Source organism: Natator depressus, chromosome 11, assembly GCF_965152275.1.
Source record: "Natator depressus isolate rNatDep1 chromosome 11, rNatDep2.hap1, whole genome shotgun sequence".
Classification (NCBI taxonomy): Eukaryota; Metazoa; Chordata; order Testudines; family Cheloniidae; genus Natator; species Natator depressus.
Genome location: NC_134244.1, coordinates 78,711,529 through 78,732,880, shown reverse-complemented (window position 1 = coordinate 78,732,880; position 21,352 = coordinate 78,711,529). Strand labels below are relative to the sequence as shown.

Below are 21,352 nucleotides of genomic sequence, written 5' to 3'. Positions count from 1 at the left end.
AGTCAGGTGGTCAGTCGCCCTTTCCTCCATCAGAGCAACGGCAGACAATCGTTCCGCACCTTTTTTCTGTGCGGACGCCATACCAAGGCAAGCATAGAGGCCGGTCAGCTCACTTTGGCAATTAGGAGCACATTAAACACCACACGCATTATCCAGCAGTATATGCAGCACTAGAACCTGACAGAGCAATACCGGGCGAGGAGGCGACGTCAGCGCGGTCACGTGAGTGATCAGGACATGGACACAGATTTCTCTGAAAGCATGGGCCCTGCCAATGCATGCATCATGGTGCTAATGGGGCAGGTTCATGTGGTGGAACGCCGATTCTGGGCTCGGGAAACAAGCACAGACTGATGGCACCACATAGTGTTGCAGGTATGGGACGATTCCCAGTGGCTGCGAAACTTTTGCATGCGTAAGGGCACTTTCATGGAACTTTGTGACTTGCTTTCCCCTGCCCTGAAGCATATGAATACCAAGATGAGAGCAGCCCTCATAGTTGAGAAGCGAGTGGCGATAGCCCTGTGGAAACTTGCAATGCCAGACAGCTACCGGTCAGTTGGGAATCAATTTGGAGTGGGCAAATCTACTGTGGGGGCTGCTGTGATGCAAGTAGCCCACGCAATCAAAGATCTGCTGATATCAAGGGTAGTGACCCTAGGAAATGTGCAGGTCATAGTGGATGGCTTTGCTGCAATGGGATTCCCTAACTGTGGTGGGGCCATAGACGGAACCCATATCCCTATCTTGGCACCGGAGCACCAAGCCAGCGAGTACATAAACCGCAAGGGGTACTTTTCACTAGTGCTGCAAGCTCTGGTGGATCACAAGGGACGTTTCACCAACATCAACGTGGGATGGCTGGGAAAGGTACATGACACTCGCATCTTCAGGAACTCTGGTCTGTTTCAAAAGCTGCAGGAAGGAACTTTATTCCCAGACCAGAAAATAACTGTTGGGGATGTTGAAATGCCTATAGTTATCCTTGGGGACCCAGCCTACCCCTTAATGCCATGGCTCATGAAGCCGTACACAGACAGCCTGGACAGTAGTCAGGAGCTGTTCAACTACAGGCTGAGCAAGTGCAGAATGGTGGTAGAATGTGCATTTGGACATTTAAAAGTGCACTGGCGCAGTTTACTGACTCGTTTAGACCTCAGCGAAACCAATATTCCCACTGTTATTACTGCTTGCTGTGCGCTCCACAATATCTGTGAGAGTAAGGGGGAGACGTTTATGGCGGGGTGGGAGGTTGAGGCAAATCGCCTGGCTGCTGGTTACGCGCAGCCAGACACCAGGGCGGTTAGAAGAGCACAGGAGGGCGCGGTACGCATCAGAGAAGCTTTGAAAACCAGTTTCATGACTGGACAGGCTACGGTGTGAAAGTTCTGTTTGTTTCTCCTTGATGAAACCTCCCGCCCCTTGGTTCACTCTACTTCCCTGTAAGCTAACTACCCTCCCCTCCTCCCTTCAATCACCGCTTGCAGAGGCAATAAAGTCATTGTTGGTTCACATTCATGCATTCTTTATTCATTCATCACACAAGTAGGGGGATGACTTCCAAGGTAGCCCAGGAGGGGTGGTGGAGGAGGGAAGGAAAATGCCACACAGCACTTTAAAAGTTTACAACTTTAAAATTTATTGAATGCCAGCCTTCTGTTTTTTGGGAATCCTCTGTGGTGGAGTGGCTGGTTGGCCGGAGGCCCCCGCACCGCATTCTTGGGCGTCTGGGTGAGGAGGCTATGGAACTTGGGGAGCAGGGCAGTTGGTTACACAGGGGCTGTCGCAGCAGTCTGTGCTCCAGCTACCTTTGCTGCAGCTCAACCATACACTGGAGCATATTGGTTTGATCTTCCAGCAGCCTCAGCATTGAATCCTGCCTCCTCTCATCACACTGCCACCACATTTGAGCTTCAGCCCTGTCTTCAGCCCGCCACTTACTCTCTTCAGCCCGCCACTTACTCTCTTCAGCCCGCCACTTACTCTCTTCAGCCCGCCACCTCTCCTGCTGGTCATTTTGTGCTTTCCTGCACTCTGACATTATTTGCCTCCACGCATTCGTCTGTGCTCTGTCAGTGTGGGAGGACAGCATGAGCTCAGAGAACATTTCATCACGAGTGCGTTTTTTTTTCTTTCTAATCTTCACTAGCCTCTGGGAAGGAGAAGATCCTGTGATCATTGAAACACATGCAGCTGGTGGAGGAAAAAAAAAGGGACAGCGGTATTTTAAAAGACACATTTTATAAAACAATGGCTACACTCTTTCAGGGTAAACCTTGCTGTTAACATTACATACATAGCACATGTGCTTTCATTACAAGGTTGCATTTTGCCTCCTCCCACCACGTGGCTACCCCCTCAACCCTCCCCCCTCCCTGTGGCTAACAGCGGGGAACATTTCTGTTCAGCCACAGGCAAACAGCCCGGCAGGAACGGGCACCTCTGAATGTCCCCTGAAGAAAAGCACCCTATTTCAACCAGGTGACCATGAATGATATCTCACTCTCCTGAGGCTAACACAGAGAGATAAAGAACGGATGTTGTTTGAACGCCAGCAAACACACTGCAATGCTTTGTTGTACAATGATTCCCGAGTACGTGCTACTGGCCTGGAGTGGTAAAGTGTCCTACCATGGAGGACGCAATAAGTCTGCCCTCCCCAGAAACCTTTTGCAAAGGTTTTGGGAGTACATCCAAGAGAGCCGCAAATGCCAGGGCAAATTAATCCATTCACATGCTTGCTTTTAAACCATGTATAGTATTTTAAAAGGTACGCTCACCGGAGGTCCCTTCTCCACCTGCTGGGTCCAGGAGGCAGCCTTGGGTGGGTTCGGGGGGTACTGGCTCCAGGTCAGGGTGAGAAACAGTTCCTGGCTGTCGGGAAAACCGGTTTCTCCACTTGCTTGCTGTGAGCTATCTACAACCTCGTCATCATCATCATCTTCTTCGTCCCCAAAACCTGCTTCCGTGTTGCCTCCATCTCCATTGAAGGAGTCAGGCTGGGGTAGTGGTGGCTGAACCCCCTAAAATGGCATGCAGCTCATCATAGAAGCGGCATGTTTAGGGCTCTGACCTGGAGTGGCCGTTCACCTCTCTGGTTTTCTGGCAGGCTTGCCTCAGCTCCTTAAGTTTCACGCGGCACTGCTTTGGGTCCCTGTTATGGCCTCTGTCCTTCATGCCCTGGGAGATTTTGACAAAGGTTTTGGCATTTCGAAAACTGGAACGGAGTTCTGATAGCACGGATTCCTCTCCCCATACAGCGATCAGATCCCGTACCTCCCGTTCAGTCGATGCTGGAGCTCTTTTGCAATTCTGGGACTCCATTATGGTCACCTCTGCAGATGAGCTCTGCATGGTCACCTGCAGCTTGCCACGCTGCCCAAACAGGAAATGAGATTCAAAAGTTCACAATTCTTTTCCTGTCTACCTGGCCAGTGCATCTGAGTTGAGAGTGCTGTCCAGAGCAGTCACAATGGAGCACTCTGGGATAGCTCCCGGAGGCCAATACCGTCGAATTGTGTCCATAGTACCCCAAATTCGACCAGGCAAGGCCGATTTAAGCGCTAATCCACTTGTCAGGGGTGGAGTAAGGAAATCGATTTTAAGAGCCCTTTAAGTCGAAAAAAGGGCTTCATCGTGTGGACGGGTGCAGGTTTACATCGATTTAATGCTGCTAAATTCGACCTAAAGTCATAGTGTAGACCAGGGCTGAGTTAACTCCTGTTGTGCTCTCTTGTCTATCCTGGAAATTTTTGCACTGAGAATCTGTATGTGCTGGGAAATCTCTTTTAAAAGACAGACCTCTGAACAGTATATAAAAAGATATTTACCTTTGCATCATATCTTGTCACCATTTCATGTACCAAACTCCTAATTTAAAACTGCAGTATCTAAAAGCAAATGTCAGGAGACGGCCTTATAAGCTTTGCGCTAGAAAACCAACCAAGACTGAATGTTAAGGGGGAAATACATATGAAGCATATGCCTGGCTTACTTTGAATTGCAAAGTCACTCTTCCTTGTATTCCATATCCAGCAAACAACTGATGCACTCTATTTACTGATGGAAAGGTCAATTGTGTAGGGTCACTTTGTGTGTGTTGAGCACTGCATTTCTCAACTGCCCGATGAAACATATCATCCAGCCTTGAAAGGTTCTAACACTTGTCTACTGTCTGAAAAGATTCAGAAGTGTTCATCAGGCTTTCCCTCTGGTCTGATCTATTTCAGGTTTGTGCTGGTAAATTTAAAATGCTGGTTTTTTTTATGGGACAAAGAACATCCCCTCTTCTCCATTGAGTGCTTCTCAAAACACAGCAGTGGGCCAGGGCCTCAGCTTTGCTAGAGCTCTTGTCAGTGCACTTTTGGAGAGGGGTCGGGGCAAAGGCCATGCCCCAGCAACGGTGTGACATGAGCCTGCTACACTGGTATTATATCACACGGGATTTTGCTCCCATAAAAACAGGCTATCAAAGGTACCTTCCTCCCCTCACTTTCCTATTGCATTTTATACCTGTGTAAGGGAAATCCTCTGCTGCACAGTGAGGACACCTTCACAGCCCTAATGTACTGCTCTGCCAGTGCAAAAGGGTTATAGCCCAGGCACTCTTTCTAATACAGAGCATGGAATGTGATTGACATCACAGGGAGAGGAATGGATCTGGGTCTTGCATGAAAACATGGACTGAAACAAGTGTGTCCCTTCAGTTTAAAACGTATTTAATGTGCAAGCACCATGGATCATGCACATTAAATGGCTTTACAAATTCCTTACAAGTTTGTAAGAGTTGGATCGAGTAAACTGTACTGAGCAAGGCACAGTAATTGGAATTATGAGCAGTCAGACATAGGCGCCAACTCCAGGGCTGGAGCACCCAGGGAAAAAAATTAGCCGGTGCTTAGCACCCACCGGCAGCTTAGCTCCCTCCCCCCACCTCTCACCTGCTGCTGGCCCTGCTAATCAACTCCTCCCCCTCCTTGTTCCATGGCATGCAGGAGGCGCTGGGAGGCAGAGGAGTGGGAGTGGAGGGTTGGGGAAGGGGTGGAGTGAGGGTGGGGGCGAAACAAGAAGAGGCAGAGCAGGGGTGGGGGCTTGGAGGAAGGGATGGAGTGCGGGTGGGCCTGGGATGGGGGGGGAGTGTCGAGCATCCCCCACCTCCCCTGTGTAGAGAGGAAGTCGGCGCCTATGCGAACAGAGACCCGTCAACCTGTAGAAAGTCCCATTAAATCAGTGGCCTGTTTCAAGGGTACTGTGGTCTACACTAGCAGATTCCATTGCAGTTCTGGGGCTCAAGAGACCAGAATTATTCTATCATATCCATGATCTGCAGTATCTCGCCACAGACTTCAGCTAAGCACATACTCATTGGTAGGTAGTCTATTACACAGTGACTTTGGTCTCCCTGTTAATGGTACTGTAATTATGAATTATGTATGGTAATTGCTCACTCTGGTCCCTGTTACCGTTCAAAATCTTCTTTATTATGCATTTTCTCTAAAGTCAATGATGGCATCTACAACTTGATATAAATATTCAGTTGAGGATCTTTAAATCCATACTAAAATATAAATGTCTTTAAAAACAAAAACCTTGAGTCTTATAAACAGGTAAGGCAAAATCATCTTTGAGATACTCTGAAATAAATTACAGGTTTCAGAGTAGCAGCCGTGTTCGTCTGTATTCGCAAAAAGAAAAGGAGGACTAGTGGCACCTTAGAGACTAAAAAATTTATTTGAGCATAAGCTTTCATGAGCTACAGCTCACTTAGCTTATGCTCAAATAAATTTGTTAGTCTCTAAGGTGCCACAAGTACTCCTTTTCTTTTTTCTGAAATAAATGCGTACAAAACCAAGCTAATCGGGGTAGGATTAAGGCCGTGTTATGTTATGTGTTTAACCATTTGGTTGGAATGTATTCTAATCAAAGGAAAAACAAACGTACACCTCCCGCCCCCCAAACGCTTCTTTTATCAACCTAATTACTAAAGGAAAAAAGCACACAGGTCATCTTGTGGTGGACTAGACGTTATGGGATTGGTAATACAGGAACTCCTCACTTAACATTGTAGTTATGTTCCTGAAAAATGCGACTTTAAGCGAAACAATGTTAAGCGAATCCAATTTTGCCTTAAGACTTAATGTAAATGTGGGAGTCAGGTTCCAGGGAAATTTTTTTCACCAGACAAAAGACACACACAGTATACGTTTTAAACAAACAATTTAATACTGGTACACAGTGATGATGACTGTGAAGCTTGGTTGAGGTGGAGGAGTCAGAGGGTGGGATATTTCTCAGGGAATGCCTTACTGCTAAATGATGAACTAGCAACTGGCTGAGCCCTCAAAGGTTAACTCTCAGACTCTACAAGGCAGCAGGAAAGGAGGGAGGGCAGACAGAGACAGAGACACACACCCTGTGTGTGTTTGAGAGATAGAGAATGACCTTGAGCGGATCACTGCAGACTACGTAGCTCTGGGAAGAAGGATAAAGGAGTTTGAGGTGCAAGTGGTGTTCTCATCCATCCTCCCCGGGTAGAGACCATCGAATCATGGAAGTCAACGAATGGCTATGCGGGTGGTGTCAGAGAGAAGGCTTTGGATTCTTTGACCATGGGATAGTGTTCCAAGAAGGAGGAGTGCTAGGCAGAGACAGGCTCCACCTAATGAGGAGAGGGAAGAGCATCTTCACAAGCAGGCTGGCTAACCTAGTGAGGAGGGCTTTAAACTAGGTTCACCAGGGAAAGGAGACCAAAGCCCTGAGGTAAGTGGGGACGTGGGATACCAGGAGGAAGCACGAGCAGGAGAGCACGAAAGGGGAGGGCTCCTGCCTCATACTAAGAAAGCAGCACAAACAGCAAGTTATCTCAAGTGCCTATACACAAATGCAAGAAGCCTGGGAAACAACAAGCAGGGGGAACTGGAAGTCCTGGCACAGTCAAGGAATCATGATGTGATTGGAATAACAGAGACTTGGTGGGATAACTCACATAATTGGAGTACGGTCATGGATGGATATAAACTGTTCAGGAAGGACAGGCAGGGCAGAAACGGTGGGGGAGTTGCATTGTATGTAGGAGAGCAGTATGACTGCTCAGAGCTCCGGTATGAAACTACAGAGAAACCTGAGTGTCATAGAATCATAGAATATCAGGGTTGGAAGGGAACTCAGGAGGTCATCTAGTCCAACCCCCTGCTCAAAGCAGGACCAATCCCCAACTAAATCATCCCAGCCAGGGCTTTGTCAAGCCTGACCTTAAAAACTTCAAAGGAAGGAGATTCCACCACCTCCCTAGGTAACACATTCCAGTGTTTCCCCGCTCTCCTAGTGAAAAAGTTTTTCCTAATATGCAACCTAAACCACCCCCACTGCAACTTGAGACCATTACTCCTTGTTCTGTCGTCTGCCACCACTGAGAACATGCTAGACCCATCCTCTTTGGAACCCCCTTTCAGGTAGTTGAAAGCACCTCTCAAATCCCCCCTCATTCTTCTCTTCCGCAGACTAAACAATCCCAGTTCCCTCAGCCTCTCCTCATAAGTCATGTGTTCCAGTCCCCTAATCATTTTTGTTGCCCTCTGCTGGACTCTCTCCAATTTTTCCACATCCTTCTTGTAGTGTGGGGCCCAAAACTGGACACAGTACTCCAGATGAGGCCTCACCAATGTCGAATAGAGGGGAACGATCACGTCCCTCAATCTGCAGGCAATGCCCCTACTTATACATCCCAAAATGCCATTGGCCTTCTTGGCAACAAGGGCACACTGTTGACTCATATCTAGCTTCTCGTCCACTGAAACCCCTAGGTCCTTTTCTGCAGAACTGCTGCTTAGCCATTCGTTCCCTAGTCTGTAGCGATGCATGGGATTCTTCCATCCTAAGTGCAGGACTCTGCACTTCTCCTTGTTGAACCTCATCAGATTTCTTTTGGCCCAATCCTCTAATTTGTCTAGGGCCCTCTGTATCCTATCCCTACCCTCCAGCGTATCTATCTTTCCTCCCAGTTTAGTGTCATCTGCAAACTTGCTGAGGGTGCAATCCACACCATCCTTCAGATCATTTATGAAGATATTGAACAAAACCGGCCCCAGGACTGACCCTTGGGGCACTCCACTTGATACCGGCTGCCAACTAGACATGGAGCCATTGATCACTACCTGTTGAGCCTGACAATCTCGCCAACTTTCTTTCCACCTTATAGTCCATTCATCCAGCCCATACTTCAACTTGCTCACAAGAATACTGTGGGAGACCGAGTCAAAAGCTTTGCTAAAGTCAAGGAACATGTCCACTGCTTCCCCTCATCCACAGAGCCAGTTATCTCGTCATAGAAGGCAATTAGATTAGTCAGGCATGACTTGCCATTGGTGAATCCATGCTGACTGTTCCTGATCACTTTCCTCTCCTCTAAGTGCTTCAGTGGGCCAACATTTTTATGGCTGATTTAGAACAACGCTTCCTCAGCTCTCGTCCTCTAACGCCCCTACTCTACTTGCGCTATATTGATGACATCTTCATCATCTGGACCCATGGAAAAGAAGCCCTTGAGGAATTCCACCATGATTTTAACAATTTCCATCCCACCATCAACCTCAGCCTGGTCCAGTCCACACAAGAGATCCACTTCCTGGACACTACAGTGCTAATAAACAATGGTCACATAAACACCACCCTATACCGGAAACCTACTGACCGCTATTCCTACCTACATGCCTCCAGCTTTCACCCTGACCACACCACACGATCCATCGTCTACAGCCAAGCTCTGCGATACAACCGCATTTGCTCCAACCCCTCAGACAGAGACAAACACCTACAAGATCTCTATCAAGCATTCTTACAACTACAATACCCACCTGCGGAAGTAAAGAAACAGATTGATAGAGCCAGAAGAGTTCCCAGAAGTCACCTACTACAGGACAGGCCTAACAAAGAAAATAACAGAACGCCACTAGCTGTCACCTTCAGCCCCCAACTAAAACCCCTCCAACGCATTATTAAGGATCTACAACCTATCCTGAAGGATGACCCAACTCTCTCACAAATCTTGGGAGACAGGCCAGTCCTTGCCTACAGACAGCCCCCCAACCTGAAGCGAATACTCACCAACAACCACATACCACACAACAGAACCACTAACCCAGGAACCTATCCTTGCAACAAAGCCCGTTGCCAACTGTGCCCACATATCTATTCAGAGTACACCATCACAGGGCCTAATAACATCAGCCACACTATCAGAGGCTCGTTCACCTGCACATCCACCAATGTGATATATGCCATCATGTGCCAGCAATGCCCCTCTGCCATGTACATTGGTCAAACTGGACAGTCTCTACGTAAAAGAATAAATGGACACAAATCAGATGTCAAGAATTATAACATTCATAAGCCAGTCAGAGAACACTTCAATCTCTCTGGTCACGCAATCAGAGACATGAAGGTCGCTATCTTACAACAAAAAAACTTCAAATCCAGAGTCCAGCGAGAAACTGCTGAATTGGAATTCATTTGCAAATTGGATACTATTAATTTAGGCTTAAATAGAGACTGGGAGTGGCTTAGTCATTATGCAAGGTAGCCTATTTCCCCTTGTTTTTTCCTACCCCCTTGCCCCCCCCCGGCCTTCTGGTTAAACTTGGATTTATGCTGGAAGTGGCCCACCTTGATTGTCATGCACATTGTGGGGAGAGTGGTCAGTTTGGATGAGCTATTGCCAGCAGGAGAGTGAGTTTGTGTGTGTGTGGGGGGGGGGGGGGTGAGAAAACCTGGATTTGTGCTGGAAATGGCCCACCTTGATTTTCATGCACGTTGTAAGGAGAGTAGTCACTTTTGATAGGCTAATACCAGCAGGAGAGTGAGTTTGTGTGTGTGGCTTTTGGAGGGGGGTGAGAGAACCTGGATTTCTGCAGGAAATGGCCCACCTTGATTATCATACACATTGTGAAGAGAGTGGTCACTTTGGATGGGCTATTACCAGCAAGAGAGTGAGTTTGTCTGTGGGGGGGCGGAGGGTGAGAAAACCTGGATTTGTGCTGGAAATGGCCCATCTTGATGATCACTTTAGATAAGCTATTACCAGCAGGGGAGTGGGGTGGGAGGAGGTATTGTTTCATGGTGTCTGTGTATATAATGTCTTCTGCAATTTCCACAGTATGCATCCGATGAAGTGAGCTGTAGCTCACGAAAGCTCATGCTCAAATAAATTGGTTAGTCTCTAAGGTGCCACAAGTACTCCTTTTCTTTTTGCTTCAGAATTGATTCCTTGAGGACCTGCTCCATGATTTTTCCAGGGACTGAGGTGAGGCTGACTGGCCTGTAGTTCCCAGGATCCTCCTCCTTCCCTTTCTTAAAGATGGGCACTACATTAACTTTTTTCCAGTCGTCCGGGACCTCCCCCGATCGCCATGAGTTTTCAAAGATAATGGTCAATGGCTCTGCAACCACATCCGCCAACTCCTTTAGCACTCTCGGATGCAGTGTATCCGGCCCCATGGACTTGTGCTCGTCCAGCTTTTCTAAATAGTCCCGAACCACTTCTTCCTCCACAGAGGGCTGGTCACCTCCTCCCCATGCTGTGCTGCCCAGTGCAGCAGTCTGGGAGCTGACCTTGTTCGTGAAGACAGAGGCAAAAAAGCATTGAGTACATCAGCTTTTTCCACATCCTCTGTCACTAGGTTGCCTCCCTCATTCAGTCAGGGGCCCATTCAGGGTAGGGATAGGATACAGAGGGCCTAGACAAATTAGAGGATTGGGCCAAAAGAAATCTGATGAGGTTCAACAAGGACAAGTGCAGAGTCCTGCACTTAGGACGGAAGAATCCCATGCACCGCTGCAGACTAGGGACCGAATGGCTAGGCAGCAGTTCTGCAGAAAAGGACCTAGGGGTTTCAGTGGACGAGAAGCTAGATATGAGTCAACAGTGTGCCCTTGTTGCCAAGAAGGCCAATGGCATTTTGGGATGTATAAGTAGGGGCATTGCCAGCAGATTAAGGGACGTGATCGTTCCCCTCTATTCGACATTGGTGAGGCCTCATCTGGAGTACTGTGTCCAGTTTTGGGCCCCACACTACAAGAAGGATGTGGAAAAATTGGAGAGAGTCCAGCAGAGGGCAACAAAAATGATTAGGGGACTGGAACACATGACTTATGAGGAGAGGCTGAGGGAACTGGGATTGTTTAGTCTGCGGAAGAGAAGAATGAGGGGGGATTTGAGAGGTGCTTTCAACTACCTGAAAGGGGGTTCCAAAGAGGATGGATCTAGACTGTTCTCAGCAGTAGCAGATGACAGAACAAGGAGCAATGGTCTCTAGTTGCAGTGGGGGAGGTTTAGGTTGCATATTAGGAAAAACTTTTTCACTAGGAGAGCGGTGAAACACTGGAATGTGTTACCTAGGGAGGTGGTGGAATCTCCTTCCTTTCAAGTTTTTAAGGTCAGGCTTGACAAAGCCCTGGCTGGGATGATTTAGTTGGGGACTGGTCCTGCTTTGATCAGGGGGTAGGACTAGATGACCTCCTGAGGTCCCTTCCAACCCTGATATTCTATGATTCTATGATTTCCCCTTTAAGTATGAAGAGTGGGGTCAGAAGTACACTGCCTTGTTAATTAGATCAGCAAGCTGAGACCTGACCGCAGCTGCTGCTGGCAGCGGCTCCCCCCTGCTCTATGGAAGATGGGGTAAGCCGGGTGCAGGGGGGAGGGGGACACCCTGACATTAGCCCCCTCTTCTTCCCCTCCCCCCCACACAGCAAGCAGGATTCTCGGGGAGCAGCTCCAAGGCAGAGAGCAGGAGCAGCACATGGCAGTCAGGGGAGGGACAGCTGAACTGCCGGCAATTGGTAGCCTGCTAAGCGGCTGCTGCACAGGGAACTTAGGGGAGCGGGGAGCTGATAGGGGGCTGCCGGCCCACCCTGGTTCCAAGCCCCCACCAGCCAGCTCCAACGGGCGGCTCTTCCTGCAAGCAGTGGACAAAGCAGGTGGCTGCCAAACTGCTAGAAGGGAGCACTGCACAACTTTAAACAAGCATGTTCCCTAATTGATCAGCAACGTAACAATGAAACAAGGTTAACCGGGATGACTTTAAGTGCGGAGTTCCTATAAATTACCTCATTTTACCACCTCATGTCACCAGTTCATGTGTGACAGTGATGTAAATTCCAGACATGAATAATACAGTAGTTTACATAATAAGGCCTTTCATACAAAAGGATCTTTAAGTGCTTTGCAAACTCCATAGCAATATATGGGCAAGATTCACTTTGCCACCAGTTCAGGGCAGCCACCTCTGTGATGGAGCATGGAAGCGATTTAACAGCGTACAAGAACATCACAAAACAGTTTGGGGCAGAAAATGAAACAAGACTATTGTTAGACTAATTGCTACCACAAAGTGAGCAGAACATAATAAGCTGGGATTTGAATAGGTTTGCAAAAACACAGACTTTAATGGCTGGGGCTGGCCAGGACCGTGGCTATCCATCACAACGAAACCATGGCACTAAGAGCAGCACAGTGGTCCCATGCTAGGACACTGGTGCAGGCTCACGAGGATAAGTGGCTGTGGAAGAGTCTCCTCAGCGCAGGTGCACCCCGCTGCGGCAGGGCATGCTGTCGCTGCTCTCCTCCTCCTCTGGCACCCCTTCCCGACAGCAGCCCTGGCCCTGCCCTGCTCTGCCTCTTACTGTGACTTTGCCCTTCGGCCAGGCCACTTTTAGTCCTTCCCCATCCAGGGGAATTTGAGTCCAGCATGGCACTAGAGTGGCAGAATCACATCGCAGGTTCAGCCCAACTTCAGGCTTTGTGGGCCTACCAGCCCTCGGCTCTGGGGTCTTCACATCACCGCCAGTAGGGGAAGACAGGCCTGCCCTCCACTCTCGGTTGTAGTCCAAAGGCCACAGAATCTCGTTAATCCCCTCTCCATCAGCGTGGGGTCTGTGTACTCTGTCACAGGGGCATATACTGAATTACCAACACCTTCAGTAACCTGGACGTCCTTTGGAGCTTCCCTTTTCTAATGTTGACATGGGGCAACCTGGTCAGCTTGTGTGAGCTGATGAGATCACAGCCTGAGCAGGAAGTTTTCACTTTCCTGTGGCTATTAAATGTCCTGGGTGGCTCATACAATTCTTACCATGTCCACATCCTGAATAGATAGGGTGACCAGATGTGCCAGTTACCCCCGACCCCCGTCCCGATTTTTCACCCTTCCTATCTGCTCACCCTATGAATAGAACTGGTACTCTGTCACTCTCAGCAGAGATGCCAAGGAATGAAAGGGCATGACGACTGGACTAGCCTGGAGGCAAAGTACAAGCTGAATGCAATTGTGTTGTGTGTGCAGCCTTGTGGCTGTATTAGTATTTGCCCTGGCCACCCACGAACAGACAATCAGAAAAAGAGTTTAGTAACACAATATAGTATGGTGATGGCCTATACAATTCCTGTTACAAAACGGGCAATTCTTTATGAAGGACAGAAGAACCTAGCAATCCAAAATCTCCACTGTTTGAAGACAGCAACTGCTGCAAACATGGGGTCATTAGGGGTTTTTTTTGCATCGCACTGGCACAAACCCAGATCACTACTTTTGCTGATCTAGTCTATGAATGATTGACAACCACAAAGACACCTCTGGGTGATGAAATGTGCTGACTCTCAGGGGCTGGCACCAGGGGTCAGAAGGGGCCTATGCAATTAAGTGTAGAGAAATGGACTTTAAGTTAATGAGTAAATCAAAGACATTCTTCTTGACTGAAAATGGTGCCGGCAAATCCAACAGTAGAATTTGTCCGTTAGAAGTGTTTTCTTTTGCCAGCTCCACAGAGTTTAAAAATAAATGAGACAGTAAGTTCAAAAAGGTTGCAAGCAGCGCTAAAGTCTGGGCGGTGTTAGTTCAGCTATAAAAAATGGTTTCTAACACCTGCAGAGTCAAAGCATCTGCTTCCAGCTTGCAGATGGCTCCAGTCATTACCAGACTTTACCAGTTTGCTGCAGGGTTTTTTCTTTTCTTAGTGTCTTCGGGGTTTGTGGAAGGTGAGCGGCTGCTGGTGATCCCTCAGGATGGAAGTCACTGGCTCAGCATGCATGCAGTGGTGAAGAAGCTCAGTGAGAAAGGGCATGAAATAGTAGTGCTTGCTCCAGAAGTTAATTTGTACTTGAAAGAATCAGAGCATTACACAAGGAAAATGTATGCTGTGCCTTATGCCCAGGAAGAGCTAGGCCGTCGTCTTCGTTTGTTTGCTAACCAGCCCTTTGATGAAGTCTCCTTCCCTACTATGATCACAGAAGCATACAGCAGTGCCATGTTTGTACTGGACTTGTTATTCTACAACTGTGACAGCCTCCTGCAGAACAGAGAAATCATACGATACTTGGAAGAGAGTAAATTTGATGTGCTCTTCACAGACCCAGCTTTGCCATGTGGGGTGATCCTGGCAGAGTATCTGTCCATCCCTTCCGTGTACTTCTTTCGTGGATTTCCATGCAGTTTAGAGCATGCAATCTGTAAATCTCCAAACCCTGTTTCCTATGTCCCAAGATGCTATACCAGCTACACAGACCACATGACATTTACCCAGCGAGTGCTGAACCTGTTTGTTAGCTCTTTAGAGACATCACTGTTTAAGGATTTGTACACCAAATACCAAGACATTGCTTCGAAGTTTCTCCAGAGAGATGTGCACGTACCAACACTTTACCAAAATGGCTCCATATGGCTCCTGAGATACGACTTTGTGTTTGAGTATCCCAAACCAGTGATGCCCAACATGGTCTTCATCGGAGGCATAAACTGTGAGGAGGGGAACAACCTACCTCAGGTACGTGGCTGAGTTTCACAGATTATAGAAGAACACGTATATGCTCAGGAAGAAAGCATAGACAAGATAAGGCACCAACATTAACTTTTCCACATAGTGTACAGTATGTACCATCTTAGATACATGCCATAGTGTGTATATATAGTAGACATATTCTATGATATGCTGTAGTCAAATACAAGTTACTAGGCTGAGTAAAGGGGTGAAATTCTATGGCCTGGGTTATACAGAAGGTCAGACTAAGATGATCTAATAGTTCCTTCTGTTCTTAAAATAGATGCATCTGTGAAGCGATGCATAGACAGCAAGTGAAATGTAGGTGATTTAACATTGTTATGAGAACTATGGAGCAGGCTGTGAAGGCCCTGGGGCCTCATTGATTATTCCAATGCAGCTGGAAAAAAAATACAGTAACTCCCCACTTAATGTCCTCTTGCTTAATGTTGTTTTGATCTTATGTCCCTACTCCATTACAGAACATGCTCATTTAAAGTTGTGCAATGCTCCACTATAATGTTGTTTGGCCGCCTGCTTTGTCCTCAGCTGGCAGCCCCCCGACATCCCTCCCCCCAGCACCTCCCGCCCGCCGGTGGACCCCACGGATCAACACCTTCCCCCTGCTCCCCGCCCGTGGCAATCTGCTGTCTTGCGGTGTTCAGGAGGCGGGGGGGGGGGGAGGAGCGAGGACGTGGCGTGCAGCCTCCCCCCTCCCTCCTGAACACCGCAAGGCAGCGGACTGCCGGGGGCGGGGAGCAGGGGGAAGGTGCTGATCCACGGGGTCCGGCGGCGGGCAGGAGGCAGTGGGGAGGGAGGAGCGTAGGGGAGCTGATGGGGGGCTGCCAGCCTGCTTAATACCTGTATTAAATTGCTTTTTAAAAATTGTTTAAAATGTATATAATGCCTTTTGTCTGGCAAAAAAAAAAATTCCCTAGAACCTAACCCCCCCCATTTACATTCACTCTTTTGGGGAAATTGGAGTCGCTTAACATCGTTTCGCTTAAAGTCACGTTTTTCAGGAACAGAACTATAATGTTAAGCGAGGAGTTACTGTATCTGTAGGCACTTGAGCAGCAATGACATCAGCGGTATTACTCTATATGGCGTCGTCGTACAGGGCTTGTCTACACTACAGGTTATCTCGGCAGAACTTATGTTGCTCTGGGGTGTGAAAAAGCCCCCTCCCCCACCCACGACGTAAGAAAAGGAGTACTTGTGGCACCTTAGAGACTAACCAATTTATTTGAGCATGAGCGTTCGTGAGCTACAGCTCACTCATTGGATGCATACTGTGGAAACTGTAGCTCACGAAAGCTCATGCTCAAATAAATTGGTTAGTCTCTAAGGTGCCACAAGTACTCCTTTTCTTTTTGCGAATACAGACTAACACGGCTGCTACTCTGAAACCTCATATATAGAGCTATCTGCCCATTGTTTATCAGTTTTTGTCAAATCCAGAAACTTCACAGTGTAAAGAAAAATACATTTTATACAACTGTCCCCTCCTCTCCCTGCGAATGGCACATTTTATAACTAGTTTCAACGTACAACAAAGATTATTTCAAAACTGTGAAACCAGTAGACAGTAGAGCAGCAGCATTGTCAACAGCATTATTACTCTAGATGACTTCATACCAAAAAAAATAGAGAGGAAACCTCTTCTACGACTTTACCAAGGCAAGCACACTATATTTTATATTGTCACCCTCTGCTAAGTGGTATCAGATGTTGAGGTCTTGCATGTTGATTTCTCATCGGATGAGAAATCAGTGATGTTGAGTCTGGGCATTTTCTTAGTATAATTGGTTCATTCATAGTATATTCACCAGTCCTGGAACCGAAGTTTTCATAAACATCCAGCAGACAAATCCCTCTTTGAGTAATCTCCACCAAAACACTAATGCCTGGTTCCCAGGGAACAACTCTTACCTCAAGAACAGGCTCTACTTAGAGACATTAAGGCAGAGTGCAAAGTTTCTTGCTGTTTGCAACAGCTTCTCCAAAATGAATCTACATAACAAAACGAGCAATAATACACAAATTCTCTGAAGAGTGAATACTGGGCCATGTGGTGACCAGGGCTGGATTAATGCAAAGGCAAACTAGGCATATGCCTGGGGCTCGGTTTCATGGTTGTGTGTGTGGGGGGAAATGTTTTTGATTTTTGATTTTTGTTTTTTTACATGACAGAAGGGCAGCCGGGCCAAATGTCAGTGATATTGCAACCCCCACCATGCACTAGGCTGCAAAGCCACTCAGTCAAGTGAAAAGAAAAGGAGTACTTGTGGCACCTTAGAGACTAACCAATTTATTTGAGCATAAGCTTTCGTGAGCTACAGCTCCCTTCATCGGATGCATTCAGTGGAAAATACAGTGGGGAGATTTATATAGGTATTTTCCACTGAATGCACCCGATGAAGTGAGCTGTAGCTCACGAAAGCTTTTGCTCAAATAAATTGGTTAGTCTCTAAGGTGCCACAAGTCCTCCTTTTCTTTTTGCGGATACAGACTAACACGGCTGCTACTCTGAAATCAGTCAAGTGAGTGAAGTACTTTCAATCTGCATGCAAATGCACACCAGTGAATGAGGGAGCAAAGATAGTTCTCACACACAAGTGCGACTCACTGCCATTCCCAGCAGAGCCAAAGAGAGAGAAGGGCTGTGAGTAAAAGAAACCACTTTCTTCTCTAACAGCAGAAAGTGACCAGGCTGAGACAGGAATTACTGCAGTGACCTGAATGGGAGGGATCATCATCAAGGTGTATTTTTCCTCTTCTTTTCATTTATTAGCTGTTTGTTGTTATTCATATTAGAAAGTAGGGGCCCAAGAGTGTATGTTTGCCTATGGCCCAGTGATGGGTTAATCTGGCCCTGCTGATGACTCCAACTTCACTGCAACTAACATGTTGAGTGGGAACAATTGTGTCCTGTTATCACCAAAATAGCACACATTTCAAAGCTACCTTTGAAAATAATGGTCAAATCCTGGTCTACCTTGAACTCAGTCGGAGCTTTTCGACTGGATGGAAACAAGATTTCGCCCAATGTTTGAACTACTGTTTGTATGGGAGCATGGGTTCATAAATTGCACCAGACATGCTATATGCTTAAGTATCTTATTTCAGCAAGCTAATGGAATTTCAAGATCCAGCACAGTTCACAAGCTTCAAGGCTTTTGCAAACCCTAGTTTTATTTTGAATCCAATGAGCATAGTAAAACCTGTACAGGAGAACATCCTACTAGACTGTCACCTGTCCCAAATGTACTGAGTACAATTCCGCTTCACCCTTTTAAAATTACCACCTTGGTTAAGGAGCAAGTTTTTGATGATCCCGTGAATGGGCCACTTGAAAAACTACCTCACTAAGTGGGAATGAGAGATTCGGCCACTGGTATAAATCAGGTTTCAGAGTAGCAGCCGCGTTAGTCTGTATCTGCAAAAAGAAAAGGAGGACTTGTGGCACCTTAGAGACTAACACATTTATTTGAGCCTAAGCTTTCGTGAGCTACAGCTCACTTCATCGGCTGCATTCAGTGGAAAATACAGTGGGGAGATTTATATACACAGAGAACATGAAATAATGGGTGTTACCATACACGCTGTAACGAGAGTGATCAGGTAAGGTGAGCTATTACCAGCAGGAGAGTGGGCGGGGGAGGGAGGTAACTTTTGTAGTGATAATCAAGGTGGGCCATTTCCAGCAGTTGACAAGAACGTCTGAGGAACAGTGGGGGATGGAGGGGGGGAATAAACATGGGGAAATAGTTTTACTTTATGTAATGACCCATCCACTCCCAGTCTCTATTCAAGCCTAAGTTAATTGTATCCAGTTTGCAAATTATTCCAATTCAGCAGTCTCTCGCTGGAGTCTGTTTTTGAAGTTTTTTTGTTGAAGAATTGCAACTTTTAGGTCTGTAATTGAGTGACCAAAGAGATTGAAGTGTTCTCTGACTGGTTTTTGAATGTTCTAATTCTTGACATCTGATTTGTGTCCATTTATTCTTTTATGTAGAGACTGTCCAGTTTGACCAATGTACATAGCAGAGGGGCATTGCTGGCACATATCACACTGGTAGATGTGCAGGTGAATGAGCCTCTGATAGTGTGGCTGATGTTATTAGGCCCTGTGATGGTGTCCCCTGAATAGATATGTGGACACAGTTGGCAACGGGCTTTGTTGCAAGGATAGGTTCCTGGGTTAGTGGTTCTGTTGTGTGGTTGCTGGTGAGTATTTGTTTCAGGTTGGGGGGCTGTCTGTAGGCAAGGACTGGCCTGTCTCCCAAGGTCTGTGAGAGTGATGGGTTGTCCTTCAGTATAGGTTGTAGATCCTTGATGATGCACTGGAGAGGTTTTAGTTGGGGGCTGAAGGTGACGGCTAGTGGCGTTCTGTTATTTTCTTTGTTGGGCCTGTCCTGTAGTAGGTGACTTCTGGGAACTCTTCTGGCTCTGTCCATCTGTTTCTTCACTTCCGCAGGTGGGTATTGTAGTTGTAAGAGTGCTTGATAGAGATCTTGTAGGTGTTTGTCTCTGTCTGAGGGGTTGGAGCAAATGCGGTTGTATCGCAGAGCTTGGCTGTAGACAATGCATGGTGTGGTGTGGTCAGGGTGAAAGCTGGAGGCATGTAGGTAGGAATAGCGGTCAGTAGGTTTCCGGTATAGGGTAGTGTTTATGTGACCATCGCTTATTAGCACCGTAGTGTCCAGGAAGTGGATCTCTTGTGTGGACTGGACCAGGCTGAGGTTGATGGTGGGATGGAAATTGTTGAAATCATGGTGGAATTCCCCAATGGCTTCTTTTCCATGGGTCCAGATGATGAAGATGTCATCAATATAGCGCAAGTAGAGTAGGGGAGTTAGGGGACGAGAGCTGAGGAAGCATTGTTCTAAGTCAGCCATAAAAATGTTGGCATACTGTGGGGCCATGCGGGTACCCATAGCAGTGCCGCTGATCTGAAGGTATACATTGTCCCCAAATGTAAAATAGTTATGGGTAAGGACAAAGTCACAAAGCTCAGCCACCAGGTTAGCCGTGACTTTATCGGGGATAGTGTTCTTGACGGCGTGTAGTCCATCTTTGTGTGGAATGTTGGTGTAGAGGGCTTCTACATCCATAGTGGCCAGGATGGTGTTATCAGGAAGATCACCGATGGATTGTAGTTTCCTCAGGAAGTCAGTGGTGTCTCGAAGGTAGCTGGGAGTGCTGGTAGCGTAGGGCCTGAGGAGGGAGTCTACATAGCCAGACAATTCTGATGTCAGGGTGCCAATGCCTGAGATGATGGGGCGCCCAGGATTTCCAGGTTTATGGATCTTGGGTAGTAGATAGAATATCCCAGGTCGGGGCTCCAGGGGTCTATCTGTGCGGATTTGATCTTGTGCTTTTTCAGGGAGTTTCTTGAGCAAATGCTGTTGTTTCTTTTGGTAACTCTCAGTGGGATCAGAGGGTAATGGCTTGTAGAAAGTGGTGTTGGAGAGCTGCCGAGCAGCCTCTTGTTCATATTCCGACCTATTCATGATGACAACAGCACCTCCTTTGTCAGCCTTTTTGATTATGATGTCAGAGTTGTTTCTGAGGCTGTGGATGGCATTGTGTTCTGCACGGCTGAGGTTGTGGGGCAAGTGATGCTGCTTTTCCACAATTTCAGCCCGTGCACATCGGCGGAAGCACTCTATGTAGAAGTCCAGTCTGCTGTCTCGACCTTCAGGAGGAGTCCACCTAGAATCCTTCTTTTCAACATCCTCTACAGCAAACAGGGAAAGATAAAGAATGAGCTCTCAAAATGGATACTCTCATAAAAAACCAACCTTCCACACAAACTTCCTCGTGGCTGGACTTTACTAAAACTAGACAAGCCATTTACAACACACACTTTGCTTCTCTACAAAAGAAAAAGGACACTAAACTTTCTAAACTACTACATGCCACAAGGGGCCACAGCAATGGTTCCCTCAACCCACCCAGCAATATTGTTCACCTATCCAACTATACTCATAGCCCAGCAGAAGCAGCTGTCCTATCTCGGGGCCTCTCCTTCTGCCCCTCCACCCCCACTAACATGATACAGTTCTGTGGTGACCTAGAATCCTATTTTCGACATCTCCGACTCAAGGAATATTTCCAACACACCTCTGAACAACATACTAATCCACAGAGACCTCCCTACCAACACTACAAAAAGGAGGATTCTAGGTGGACTCCTGAAGGTCGAGACAGCAGACTGGACTTCTACATAGAAGAATAAATGGACACAAATCAGATGTCAAGAATTATAACATTCATAAACCAGTAGGAGAACACTTCAATCTCTCTGGTCATGCGACTACAGACATGAAAGTAGCGATATTACAACAGAAAAACTTCAAATCCAGACTCCAGCGAGAGACTGTTGAATTGGAATTCATTTGCAAATTGGATACAATTAACTTAGGCTTGAATAGAGACTGGGAGTGGCTAAGTCATTATGCAAGGTAACCTATTTCCCCTTGTTTCCCCCCCCCCCCCCAGACGTTCTTGTTAAACCCTGGATTTGTGCTGGAAATGG

At 47.1% G+C, this 21,352-nt stretch overlaps 1 protein-coding gene across 5 annotated transcripts in view; it reads left to right on the top strand.

Annotated features, from left to right (window-relative positions):
* LOC141996267 (UDP-glucuronosyltransferase 1A9-like) overlaps window positions 1-21,352 on the top strand; it is a 99,689-nt gene that overhangs the window by 41,845 nt on the left and 36,492 nt on the right. The window contains exon 1 of one of the 5 annotated variants that reach the window (XM_074968241.1): window positions 11,648-11,674. The exons of 2 other annotated variants lie outside the window; for them this stretch is intronic. In XM_074968241.1, coding sequence (XP_074824342.1) covers window positions 11,663-11,674 — 12 coding nt within the window. In that variant the 5' untranslated portion in view covers window positions 11,648-11,662. Of the gene's footprint in view, window positions 1-11,647; window positions 11,675-13,768; window positions 14,815-17,535; window positions 17,572-21,352 lie in introns of those variants that run through there. 2 more of the 5 variants (XM_074968234.1, XM_074968240.1) reach the window with 2 other exon arrangements.